Source organism: Mustelus asterias, chromosome 10 (assembly GCF_964213995.1).
Source record: "Mustelus asterias chromosome 10, sMusAst1.hap1.1, whole genome shotgun sequence".
NCBI classification, from domain to species: Eukaryota; Metazoa; Chordata; class Chondrichthyes; order Carcharhiniformes; family Triakidae; genus Mustelus; species Mustelus asterias.
The window spans coordinates 113337158-113351303 of record NC_135810.1 but is presented as its reverse complement, the minus strand read 5'-3'; the positions used below and the strand labels follow the sequence as shown (position 1 = coordinate 113351303).

The 14146-nt window shown below is 45.4% G+C and overlaps 1 protein-coding gene across 4 annotated transcripts in view; it reads left to right on the top strand.

Annotated features, from left to right (window-relative positions):
• The window catches only part of LOC144499884 (interleukin-5 receptor subunit alpha-like), a 52350-nt gene that overhangs the window by 35302 nt on the left and 2902 nt on the right, over positions 1–14146 (top strand). For all 4 annotated transcript variants that reach the window (XM_078222511.1, XM_078222513.1, XM_078222514.1 and 1 more), the window contains 3 exons: positions 945–1083; positions 9858–9954; positions 13335–13425. In XM_078222511.1, the coding sequence (XP_078078637.1) occupies positions 945–1083; positions 9858–9954; positions 13335–13425 (327 nt within the window). The remainder of the gene's footprint in view (positions 1–944; positions 1084–9857; positions 9955–13334; positions 13426–14146) is intronic.

Here is a 14146-nt window from a genome sequence, read left to right as displayed (position 1 = left end):
CAGGAAATCATTACCTTTTGTATGATGAAAGCCAATTCCCCCAAGCCCTTCAAATGAAGTAGCTCTTCATTTGAAAACCCTTCTGTCGAAAAGAGAATCTGAACTGTAACAAGTGTTTCACTGCGTTGCAGTTTTTAGAAGGATTGTCGCAAACACAAGTGGAGGCTGGAACTCCTTAAGCTAAAGGGCTGGATTCTTGATTAGATTTAATTTGATTTATTATTGTCACATGTATGACCATACAGTGAAAAGTATTGTTTCTTGCCCGCTAAACAGACAAAACATACCATTCATAGAGAAGGAAAAGAGAGAGTGCAGAATGTAGTGTTACAGTCATAGCTAGGGCGTAAAGAAAGATCAACTTAATACGAGGTATGTCCATTCAAAAGTCTGACGGCAGCAGGGAAGAAGCTGTCCTTGAGCTGGTTGGTACGTGACCTCAGACTTTTGTATCTTTTTCCCGACGGAAGAAGGTGGAAGAGAGAATGTCTGGGGTGCGTGGGGTCCTTAATTGTGCTGGCTGCTTTGCCAAGGCAGCAGGAAGTGTAGACAGAGTCAATGGATGGGAGGCTGGTTTGCGTGATGGACTGGGCTACATTCATGACCCTTTGTAGTTTCTTGCGATCTTGGGCAGAGCAGGAGCCATACCAAGCTGTGATACAGCCAGAAAGAATGCTTTCTATGGTGCATCTGTAAAAGTAAAAGTCAGGTTCTCCGACCTCGCCCGCAGCTGGGATTCTCCAGTCCCGCTGCAGCGAATGGAGATTTGGCTGAGCGCCAAACTCTATTCTCGCTGGCAGTGGCAGAGGGGCGTGAACGGCCAGAGAATTCCGGCCAAAGTGTTTCAATCAGTCTTGGTTATTTAGAGTAAAGTTAAGGTGATCTGTGCTGGTGTTGGGAATCATGTGAGTTAATCTAATGCATTTGTTATCAATCTGTTTTAGGTTATAAATGTGAACAGTACAAAATATGTCATCAGCAGAGATCACAAGAAAAGATATTCAGTGCAAGTCAGAGCAACGACGAGTTCTATCTGCTACAGAAGTTTTCTCTGGAGTGAGTGGAGCAAGTCTTTCACTTTCGGTAAGAACATTACTTTTTGGTGAACTCTATTAAGCAACAATAATACATTGGCCAAAAACTCCTGTCCTTGTTCATGGCTGGATTTCCCGGTACTGCTGAAAGTTAATGGGGTTTTGGCTGGAATCCCAAATTTTCCATTCCCGCTTGCAAACGGATCCCGCCACAGACGTGACTGTCCATTGTGTTTATCTAGTGCTCCTGACGCAGTCTGGATGTAACAATGGGACATGTGAGGATCCCAGCAGCAGCTGAGCTGAGTCAGGAGAGGCCAGGTTACAGAGGTGGAAATAGGTCGTTTTTGCCAATCTAGGGTTGGAAACTCTAATTAGAATTGAATAGCAGACAGAGGTTGCAAGTTATTTGCTGATCTCTGGAGAGAATGGCTCGGGAGGGATTGTTGGAACTGATGGTTTGCAGTTTGTGCTGTATGATTCTAATGGGCTGGGCTTTCCCATTTCCACTCAAACCTCTCCACCGTTGGATTTCTACTCTGTTCTAAACTAAGACATTGTGGTGAACCATCATTGGTTCCCACTGGATAGTACTGAGCCAGGGTCTGGCCAGTACTACAAGGATGTAGATATGTTTCTGTTGGGTTGTGCTACTTGTTGCTGTTGGGGTTAGGGTGGGGTTGTTACACCTTTGTACTGTAGTGTTGTGGTACATCCCAGTCGGGCTCTGCCTCCTGGGAGAGGTATAAAAGTCCCTGCTCTGGCTGGGACCCCTCAGTCTGGGATCGTGTATATAATTACTGGCTGCTTCATTACAGTAAATAAAAGCCTTTATTTCCTGAGCATCTAGCCTCGTGTTTGATAACGCGCATCAGACATTCAAGGAATTAACTCTTTTTTCCCTTAAGTTCTCTGCTTCATTGGGTCTCAAAAGTTGACTTGAGCTACCTTCCCCTTTACTTTTCCCATTGCTCCCATCTACCTGTTGTGCAGGCATCAGTAAAGAATGTACGAATAGCACGTGTTTGTTTTGGCGCAGTTTGCGAATAATGAAACCAACCCAAATAACACTGCCTCCAATTTCAATTTAGCGAAGTTACTTTGCATGCACGAAGAACAGGGTTGCAGCTGTGCATCATCAGCCTGATTCTTTAAACACACTGCCACTTAGATCTCCATCTCGCGGCATGGTAGCACAGTGGTTAGCACTGCTGCCTCAGTGCCAGGGACCCAGGTTTGATTTCCGGCTTGGGTCACTGTCTGTGCAGAGTCTGCACGTTCTCTCCGTGTCGGCGTAGGTTTCCTCCGGGGTGCTCTGGTTTCCTCCCACAGTCCGATAGATGTGCTGGTTAGGTGCATTGGCCACGCTAAATTCTCCTCGGTGTACCCGAACAGGGTACTAAAGGATTTTCACAGTAACTTCATTGCAATGTTAATGTAATCCTACTTGTGACACTAATAAATAAACTCCTTCCTGTTCACCGCTTCCCACATCCCGCTCACCGTTTCCAAACTCCAATGAGTACAGACCCAGAATCCTCAACCTGTCTTCATACAACAAGCTCTTCATTCCAGGGATCATTCTTGTGAACCTCCTTTGGACCCTTTCCAAGGCCAGCACATCGTTCCTTCAAAATGGGGCCCAAAACTGCTCACAATACTCCAAATGGGGTCTGACCAGAGCCTTATACAGCCTCAGAAGTGCATCCCTACTCTTGTATTCTAGCCCCCTCGACATGAATGCTAACATTGCATTTGCCTTCCTAACTGCCGACGTTAATCTTAAGAGAATCTTGAACAACACTCCCAAGTCCCCTTGTGTTTCTGATTTCCTAAGCTTTTTCCCATTTAGAAAATAGTCTAGGCCTCCATTCCTCCTTCCAAAGTGCATAACCTCACACTTTTCCACATTGTATTCCATCTGCCACTTCTTTGCCCACTCTCCTAACCTGTCCAAGTCCTTCTGCAGCAACCCGCTTCCTCTATACTACCTGCCCCTCTACATATCTTTGTATCATCTGCAAACTTAGCAACAGTGCCTTCAGTTCCTTCCTCCAAATCGTTAATGTATATTGTGAAAAGTTGTGGTCCCAGCACTGACCCCTGAGGCACACCACTAGTCACAGACTGCCATCCTGAAAAAGACCCCTTTATCCCCACTCTCTGCCTTCTGCCAATCCTCTATCCATGCCAGGATCCTACCCTTAACACCATGGACACTGAACTTATTTAACAGTCTCCTATGCAGCACCTTGTCAAAGGCCTTCTGAAATCTAAATAAATCACGTCACTGGTTCTCCTTTATCTAACTTCCTTGTTACCTCCTCAAAGAACTCTAACAGATTTGTCGGACGTGACCTCCCCTTGACGAAGCCGTGCTGACTCAGTCCTATTTTATCATGCACTTCCAAGTACTCTGCGATCTCATCTTTAATATGGACTCTAAAATCTTGCCAATGACCGAAGTCAGGCTAACCGGCCTATAATTTCCCGCCTGCTGCCTCCCTCCCTTCTTAAACAGCGGTGTTACTTTAGCTACTTTCCAGTTCTCTGGTACCCTCCCCGCCTCCAGTGATTCCTGAAAGATCACCACCAATGCCTCCACAATTTCCTCGGCTATCTCTTTTAGAACCCTGGGGTGTAGTCCATCCGGTCCAGGTGATTTATCCACCTTCAGACCTTTTCAGTTTCCCCAGAACCTTCTCCTTAGTGATGGCCACTACACTCACCTGTGCCCCCTGATTCTCCTGGAGCTCTGGCAATCCACTGGTGTCTTCCACCGTGAAGACTGATGCAAAGTAATTATTCAGTTCCTCTGTCATTGCTTTGTTTCCTATTATTACTTCTCCAGCCTCATTTTCCAGTGGTCCAATAGCTATTTTGTGTCTCTTACCTTTTATATTTTGAAAAAAACTCTTTCTATCTTCTTTTATATTACTAGGTAGCTCACACTCATACTTCATCTTCTCCCCCCTTATTGCTTTTTGAGTTGTCTTCTCACTTTTAAAGGCTTCCCAATCCTCTGGCTTCCCACTAATCCTTGCCACTTTGTCTGCTTTTTCTTTTGCTATTATGCTGTCCTTGACTTCCCTCGTCAGCCATGGATGCCTCGTCCTCCCCTTCGCATGTTTCCTCCTCCTTGGGATGAGTTTCTGTTGTGCCTCCCGAATAACTCTCAAAAACTCCTGCCATTGGCTGTTCCACTGTCTTCCCTGCTAGGCTCCCTTTCCAATCCACTTTGGCCAACTCCTCCCTCATGTCTTTGTAGTTACCTTTATTTAATTGTAATACCGTTACATCTGATTCCAGTTTCTCTCTCTCAACTGCAGGGTAAATATTGTGGTCACTGCTCCCTAAGGGTTCCTTCACCTTAAGTCCCCTAATCAAGTCTGTCTCATTACACATCACCAAATCCAGAATTGCCTGTTCCCTAGTGGACTCAGTCACAAGCTGCTCCAAAAAAAACATCTCTTAGACATTCCACAAATTCCTTTTCTTGGGATCCACTACATACCTGATTTTCCCAGTCCACTGCATATTGAAGTCCCCCATGATTATTGTAATATTGCCTTTTCTATCTCCTGATTTATTTTCGGCCCCACATCCTGACTACTGCCACGGGGCCTGTACATAACTCCCATCAGGGTCTTTTTACCTTTTGTGTTTCCTCAACTCTACCCACATTCTATGCCTTCTGATCCTATATCACTTCTTGCTATCGATTTAACTTCATTCCTTACTAACAATGCAACCCCACCGCCTTTGCCCATCTGCCTGTCCTTCCTATAGGACACATGCCCTTGGATATTTAGGTCCCAGCTCTGATCCTCTTGCAGCCACGTCTTTGTGATACCCACAACATCGTACCGGCCAATTTCAATGTGCGCAACAAGCTCATTTACCTTGTTCCGTATACTGCGTGCATTTAGGTCCAACGCCCTGCATTGACCACCTCCCTCCTCACACTTGTCACTTTTTTTGCTCTGCCTGAGGTTAGATTCCTGCCACCTCCTATACTGTCTGCTCTATTATGTGGTCGGGAAACTTTACTAACTTCTCTTGAGCCCTCAGCTCCATTAACCGGCACTTCTACCCTCTCCTTTAACTTTGATTTTCTAATTTTCCATACAACTGAACCCTCCCCCCACTATTTAGTTGAAAGCCCTATCTATGATTTGCCAGGACTCTGGTCCCAGCACAATTCAGATGAAGACCGTCCCATTGGAACAGATCCCCACTTCCCCAATACTAGTGCCAATGCCCCATGAATTCAAATTCATTCCTCCCACACCAATCTTTGAGTCATGCATTTACCTCCTTAATCTTATTGACCCTGTGTCAATTAGCTTGTGGCTCAGGTAGTAATCCAGAGATTATTACCTTTTTGGTTCTGCTTTTTAATTTAGCTCCTAGCTGTTCATACTCCCTCAGCAGAACCTTTGTTCCTGTTCTACCTATGTTATTGGTACCTATGTGGACCATGACAACTGGATCTTTACCATCCCATTCCAAATTCCTCTGCAGCCCAGATGAGATATCCTGAACCCGAGCGCCAGGGATGCAACAGATCCTTCGGGATTCTCGATCCTGGTCACAGAGAACAGTGTCAATGCCCCTAACCATACTACCCCCAATTCTGACATTTCTTTTTTCTCCACCCCCCCCGCCCAACTTGAATGGCTCCCTGTGCCACGGTGCCGTGGTCAGTTTGTTCATCCTCCCTGCAGTACCCGTTCCCATCCACACAGGGAGCAAGAATCTCGAACCTGTTGGACAAGGTTAGGGACTGACGCTCCTGCAACCCTAACTCCTGGATCCCTCTACCTGCCCCACTCACAGCCACACCCTCCTGTCCCTGTCCACTGGCCGAATTCAAGATATTTAATCTAAAGGATGTGCCTCCTGAAACACAGCGTCCAGGTATCTCTCCCCCTCCCTGATGTGTCGCAGCGTCCGAAGCTCCGAATTCAGCTCATCCACTCTGAGCCAGAGTTCCTCAAGCAACCAACCCTTACTGCAGACATGCTCACTGGGAACCACAATGGGGTCCACCAGCTCCCACATCATGCAGGAACAACACATCACCTGACCCTCCATCTCTATTTTATTTAATTCGTTTTTAATTTGGGTTTTAAATTTTCTTTTTAATTATATATCCTTATTACCTCCGTCTCAACGCAATGTCTAACCAGTAATTTAAATGTGTTTTCAAATTTAGTACAGCTCCCTGTTCGTCAATCAAATCACAGCCCTCCTTTGATGTCACTTGTAAATTTTTGTTTTAGTCCGAACTCGGTGTCAGTTTCAGAGAACCAAGAGTAACACTTATTTACTAACCAGCACTTGCCCTTGTAGCCTCTGCTGCCTATTTCACTTAACTCCTTGTTTTCACCCAACTCCAAAAGCACTCCTCACAGTCAGGCAGCACTCACAGTGCAGTCAGAGCCGCACTGTGAGGCCTTTGTTTTTATAGGCACAACTTACAAAGCCTTTTTGGTAGGACTAATTTAAATGTGGATTACAGGGTCAAAGGTAGGGTTCTGAAGACTGTGGAGGAACAGAGAGATCTTGGGGTCTATATCCACAGATCTCTAAAGGTTGCCACTCAAGTGGATAGAGCTGTGAAGAAGGCCCATAGTGTGTTAGTTTTTATTAACAGGGGGTTGGAGTTTAAGAGCCGTGGGGTTATGCTGCAACTGTACAGGACCTTGGTGAGACCACATTTGGAATATTGTGTGCAGTTCTGGTCACCTCACTGTAAGAAGGATGTGGAAGCGCTGGAAAGAGTGCAGAGGAGATTTACCAGGATGCTGCCTGGTTTGGAGGGTAGTTCTTATGAGGAAAGGTTGAGGGAGCTAGGGCTGTTCTCTCTGGAGCGGAGGAGGCTGAGGGGAGACTTAATAGAGGTTTATAAAATGATGAAGGGGATAGATAGAGTGAACGTTGAAAGACTATTTCCTCGGGTGGATGGAGCTATTACAAGGGGGCATAACTATAGGGTTCGTGGTGGGAGATACAGGAAGGATATCAGAGGTAGGTTCTTTACGCAGAGAGTGGTTGGGTGCGGAATGGACTGCCTGCACTGATAGTGGAGTCAGACACTTTAGGAACATTTAAGCGGTTATTGGATAGGCACATGGAGCACACCAGGATGATAGGGAGTGGGATAGCTTGATCTTAGTTTCAGATAAAGCTCGGCACAACATCGTGGGCCGAAGGGCCTGTTCTGTGCTGTACTGTTCTATGTTCTATGTTTTTAACTAGTTGTACAAACAACCAGTTAAGTTCAGTTGAGAGCTGACTCTGCTGATTCCTATTGCAGGAATGCACTAAAGTGCAGCTTTTAACTTCCCAAATAAAAACTAATTTAGCTCATCCTGAAAGCAAGTTTAATGACTACTTACCTCCTTATAACTTACCATTCCCTGTGTTCACCCAACTCCAAAAGCACTCCTCACAGTGAGGCAGCATTCACCGTGCAGTTTACCTAGTTGGTGGTGGTTGTTCTCAATTACAAATAAAAGCATGCACACCATTGTAACATGATTCTAACATGAACTCAGCATCGATCAGGAACTTGTATTCAAACCCACAAAGTGAAACTTGCCAACTCGCAAACGAGAGCGTTACCCGGTAAGGCACACCCACTGGCACCTCTCCAATTGTCAGTGTGTGTGTGATTTGATTTTTGATTTGATTTATTATTGTCACATGTATCAGTAAACAGTGATAGTATCGTTTCTTGCTCACTATACAGATAAAGCATACCGTCCATAGAGAAGGAAAGGAGAGGGTGCAGAATATATAGTGTTACAGATATTGCTAGAGTGTAGAGAAAGATCAACTTAATGCAAGGTAGGTCCATTCAAACGTCTGGTGGCAGTAGGGAAGAAGCTGTGCTTGAGTTGGTTGTTACGTGACCTCAGACTTCTGTATCTTTTTCCCGACGGAAGAAGGTGGAAGAGTGTGTGCCCGGGCCGTGTGGGGTCCGTGATATGCTGGCTGCTTTTCCAAGGCAGCGGGAAGTGTAGACAGAGTCAATGGATGGGAGGTTGGTTTGAGTGATGGGGTGGGCTTCATTCATGCCCCTATGTAGTTCATTGCAGTCTTGGGCAGAGCAGGAGCCATACCAAGCTGTGATACAACCAGAAAAAATGCTTTCTATGGTGCATCTGTGAAAGGCAACTGGTTTGCCAGTGAGACAAGCAAAGCTTCAGACGTTGCTGATGAGTGCATTTCTCTCATGTTGAGGCACAACTTTGATTTTTGGGTTTGTTTATTGCTTGATAAATATTTTGGCAATCGTTGTATTCATTGAGTATTCTTCTCATTGTCCTTTGGGGGAATATTCCCGTCCTGCCCGCCATGGAAATTGTAGCAGGGTGCAGGAGGCGGACCATGCAAAGGTCCGTTGACCTTGAGTGGGATTTTCCGGTTTGGGGACGAGCGCAACCGGGAAATCCCACCCCTTGTGTTCCACGGGGTCCAAATGAAAAATAAAGACACATGCAGAAGGAGATCTGTTCTTGATGCTTGGGTGCAGTCGGGAATGGGTTAATGAACTTTGTCACACTTAAGCATTAAGACCCAAACTCTGTGATTTTGTTGAGAACACTGCAGAGTTCATGTTTTTGTCAGAGTTCGGTGTTTTTCATGTCTGTGCCAGATAAAAGGAACAGCTATTCCTCTGTCTCCATTTGTTATCAAGAAATGCGATTAACCCAGCTCGAAATAAGCTAAACAGTCTCCATTTTTATGTACCTTTGTTTAACACGATGGAGTTGACATGTATGCCTTCTGTCTTTGTATAACCATAGATTCATATATATATATTCATCATACGTTATTCATCTTATCCTGATATAAAGTATTATACAAACCTGTATGTAGATTAGTTAACTTGTTTGTGCAAAACCTGTGATGTTGTTTCAAGGATATAAATGACGAACAATCGAGGCCTTGGAGATCGAACAAACTACGCAGAGGAAGATACTGCTAATACAACAAGAATCTCACCATGAACAATGACAGACATCTTAGAGAATTGCAATGAAATGAGGGCGGGGCCCGGGACATATATAAGCTCTGTTCTTACTTGTGTTCGATGAGAAGGCTGGGGGTACACTGTTAGGAACCTCACTTCTCCCACAATTGTGAAAATAAACACTGCATTTTGAACAACTAATAGTGTCAGAGGTTTTTTACCTACAACATTGGGGTACATGGGGATGGCATGGTGGCGCAATGATTAGTGCTGCTGTCTCACACGCCAGGGACCAGGGTTCAATTCTAGTCTTGGGTCACTGTCTGTGCGGAGTCTGCACATTCTCCCCGTGTCTGCATGGGTTTCCTCTGGGTGCTCCGGTTTACTCCCAGACTCCAAAGATGTAGGTATAGAGGAGATGATAGGGGTAAGCTTTTCACTCAGAGGGTGGTGGGTGCATGGAATCGGCTGTCAGTAGTGGTGGTGGAAGCAGATTCGATTGAGTCTTTTAAGAGACTTTTGGATAGGTTCATGAACGTTAGTAAGATTAGAGGGTTATAGATGAGCCTAGAAGGTAAGGAAATTGTTCGGTGCAACTTGTGGGCCGAAGGGCCTGTTTTATGCTGTAGCTTTTCTATGTTCTATGTTTAGCCATACTAAATTGTCCCTTATTATTGGAGGATTACCAGGGCAAATATGTGGGGTTATGGGGATAGGGTCTGGGTGGGGTTGTTGTCGGTGCAGGTTTGATGGGCCGAATGGTCTCCTTCAGCACTGTAAGGAATCTGTGATTCTATGATACATCAGAAGGTAATCACATATTGTTTATTTCCTTTTAGAGCCTGATGCAAAGGATTTCGCCCTTTCAACAATTATAGCAGCCCTTGTGGTTATTTTTGTTGTAACAGTGTTGATGCCGATTTTCATCTGTACACGGTAAGTTTTTCATCTAGTTCTATTTATTAATCGAAGATTAGTACAGAATAGAAGGAGGCCATTCAGCCCATTGAGTCAGTGCTGACACCTTCAAGGAGCAATCCCGTTCGTCCCATTCCCCAGCTTTTCTCCTGTATTCTTGCAAGTCTTTCGCTGCTGCCTCACAGTGCCAGGGACCCGGGTTCAATTCCTGGCCTGAGTCACTGTCTGTGCGGGGAGTCAATGTGTGGGATTTTACGGCCTCACTCTGGCATTATGATAAAATCCCGCCCAAGGCCAACGCAGATTTCCATTTTGGGAACCTCCACTCACCCCAGAATCAGGGCGGGCAAGGTGGTTGGCTTTTGGCCTAAGTGATCTCCCCATGTCTGCATGAGTTTCCTCCAGGTGCTCTGGTTTCCTTCCACAGCCCGAAAGCCGTGCTGGTTAGTTGCATTGGCCACGATAAACTTTCCCTCAGTGTACCTGAACAGGTGCCAGAGTGTGACGACTCGATGGTTTTCACAATAACTTCATTGCAGTGTTAATGTAAGCCGACTTGTGACACTAATAAATAAACTTTAAACTATCAAGTATTTATCCAATTCCTGTTTGAAGGCCACTGTTGAATTTTCTTCCAACACAATTTCAGGCAGTGCCTTCAAAATCCAACCACTCCTCATGTCATCTCCAGTTCATTTACCACCTTCACTCTGTGTGCAATCAAGTTATCAACTCTTCAAGATCAACGACCAACTTTGTATTTATATACCAGCCGGGATTCTCTGATCTCGTACACCTTGCCACCGTTGCCAGCGAGAATGGAGAATTTGGCACTCAGCCAAATTTTCCATTCATTGCAGCGGGGCAGGAGAATCCCAGCCAGGGTGTGGTTGCAGAATTTCAGGCTGCTACTAATCTTATAGGCAGATTTGTGGTTTTTCAGCAGGCATTTAAAAAAAAAACAAGTGTCAGTGAAGCTGATCCGATAGTTCTGAATTATTTTTTAAAGCCGGTCGTTAGAGTCTGAAGCTCTGGCTGCTGATCGGTCTGGACAGCAATGAGAACTCCATTCACAACAATGAGCCCAGGCACCTCTCCCAGACCCTGGATTACAGGAGCTTTGAAGGAGAGGGAGGAGAATAGTGCCCGAGGAGCGCACGCCATTCATAATATCAACTATAAAGTCAAGCTGGCAGTCAGCAGGTTGATGGGAATGGGATGAAAGGAGCATTTTGTGGGTATGATGGGCAAGATGAACTCAATAAGCAAAAAAGAAAACGCTGGAAAATCTTAGCAAGTCTGGCAGCATCTGTAAGGAGAGAAAAGAGCTGACGTTTTGAGTTTAGATGACCCTTTGTCAAAGCTAAAAGCTAAAATGTGGGAGATATTTATATTGCAGGGTGAGGCAATGACAGATCAGTCAAAGCCACAAAAATAAGGGGAAAGGCTGCTAATGGCGGTCCATAGAGAGAATAGGTGTGAATGGCCAAATGGCAGAGAAGCTGAAATCAGAGGGCAAGTTGTGACAGATGAAGATGTGGGGGAGGGATAAGTAGGAGAGAGGTAAAATTGAGAAAAAGGAGGAAAGGGGGAGAAAAGGTAAGGAAAGGGGGGATGAAAAAGGGGGAAAGAATGAGTGGGGGGGAAAGAAAAATAAAAAAAGTCAATAAAGAAATAAAAGGTAGAGAATAGTTAAAAATTGAATGAGCTCAGTGAGGGCATGTGCAAGACACAAGTTCAGGGTTAGGGCTGGGTGCTGAGGGGTTGGGGGAAGCGGATGGGGGGGGGGGGGTCCTTAGAGGAAGTTTGACCCAGTCAAAGTGACAGAGGCAGCTAAATGGATTGTCTTAATCTTCATGACAAAGAGGTCTATGACAAAGAGATCCTGAGCCCAAACTCGCCATCCACGTGATTGTCAGCAGGGGCACGATATGATTTGATTTATTATTGTCACCGGTATTGAGATACAGTGAAAAGTATTGTTTCTTGCGCGCTATACAGATAAAGCATACCAGGGGCGATTCCCCCATCCCGCTGCACTGATTTTTTAGCGCGATTTTTTAAGGAGATTTCAGCGGGGCCGGATTAGCTTGGTCTGCACTGGGCGTCCAGCTCTGAGTGCCTCTGCCAGTGCAGGATTTCTGGCGGTGTATGCAGGGGGGGATTTTAATAGAATTTAAATATGATTAGCGGGCCCGGGACTGAAGTTGCCGAGCCCGCTAGCCTCTTCCCCCCACCGCTAAAAGAGGCTCACTCCAGCGGGGTTTAGAGTAGCTCCTCACTTTTGGGGAGCTAGCAACCTGGCCGCACTGGAGTGAAGGGGGGAGGGCAATCGGGGGCCCCCCAGAGGGTGAGGTGGTGGGTGGGGTGCCCCCTGGGCATTGGCACCTTGGTAGCGCCAGCCTGTACCCCACCCACTGATTTTCAGTGTGATTTCCGCTAATGCACAGAGTGTGGGAGATTCATTTTGAAATTCCCGCTAATAAAACAAACGTGACTTACTCTAGTTTTGACGCAAATTGAACGCTTAGAATTTTTTGGGAGAATCGCCCCCACCGTTCATGGAGTACATAGGGGAGAAGAAAAGGAGAGGGTGCAAAATGTAATGTTACAGTCATAGCTACAGTGTAGAGAAAGATCAACTTAATCTCATGGAAGACAATTCAAAAGTCTGATGGCAGCAAAGAAGTTCTTGAGTCGGTTGGTACGTGACCTCAGACTTTTATTTTTTTTTACCGACGGAAAAAGGTGGAAGAGAGAATGTCGTGGGTGCGTGGGGTCTTTAATTATGCTGCCTGCTTTTCCAAGGCAGCGGGAAGTGTAGACAGAGTCAATGGATGGGAGGCTGGTTTGTGTGATGGACTGACCTACGCTCACAACCTTTTGTAGTTTCTTGCAGTCTTGGTCAGAGTAGGAGACATACCAAGCTGTGATACATCCGGGAAAGGGTGCTTTCAATTGTGCATCTGTAAAAATGGCAAAACCCGGAATTCACGGATCTTGCCGCGACTTGGGCTGACTAATAAAGATACTGTTGTCATCTAGACAAAAGAGTTCAAGCACTTGAAAAAAGCTCGACAGTGACTCCATTTCTCAAGCTACTGATTACTAAGTCTGAGAAAGCTTACCAGATCTCCCCACTGGAGCGCAGGTTATCGCATTGAGTTTGTTAAACTGTGTGTTTCATTAGATATCTTTGTAACCTATTTACATGCACCAACCTAACGTGAAACCCTAAACATGTATTTTTGAGGACAAGTGCAGAGCAGCGGTATCTGAGGACATGTCCGTCATCTGATAGATCCAGTGCTCAACATTGACATTGGGCAAAATATTTATTTTAATTGCACTAAAATATTCTGAAAATAAGAGAACTTGATGTTTTGTATTCTTACCAGGTTTCAGCTATGGTCAAAAGTGTGTCAACCAATCCCGGATCCTAAGGAGAAGTTTAAGGGCCTCTTTGAAGATTATGATGGTGATTTTCAGGTAATGAGCCACAATCATAGTTATCAGCAAAATATATCACAGGAGATCCATGATAAGTTTCATAGAAACCTATAAAATTTGAACAGGGTTAGACAGGACAGATTCAGAAAAGATGTCCCCGGTGGTGGGGGAGTCCAGAACTAGGGGTCATAGTTTGAAGATAAGGAGTAAACCTTTTAGAACTGAGGTGAAGAGAAATTTCTTCACCCAGAGGGTGGTGAATGTGTGGAATTCACTGCCACAGAAAGTAGTTGAGGCCAAAACGTTGTGTGATTTCAAGAAATTAGAGATAGCATTAAGGGCAAATGGGATCAAGGGATATGGGGAGAAAGGGGGAATCAGGATATTGAATTTTGATATTTGAATTTGTACAACATAGATTTATAGAATCCCAACAGTGCAGGAGGAGGCCATTCAGCCCATCGGGTTTGCACTGACTCTCTGAAAGAGACCCACACCCTCGTCCTCTCGGTTCTGCACCCTCTGAAAAAGGCCCATGACCCTGTGCATTTACTATGGCTAATCCCCCTCATCTGCACACCCTTGGACATTAAGGAACAATTTACTGTGGCCAATCAACCTACCCTGCAAATCTTCGGAGTGTGGGAGGAAACCAGAGGCACCTGGAGGAAACCCACACAGACACGGGGAGAAAGTGCAGGCTCCATATAGACAGTCACCCCAGGCTGGTCTCGAACCCCAGTCCCTGGCGCTGTGAGGC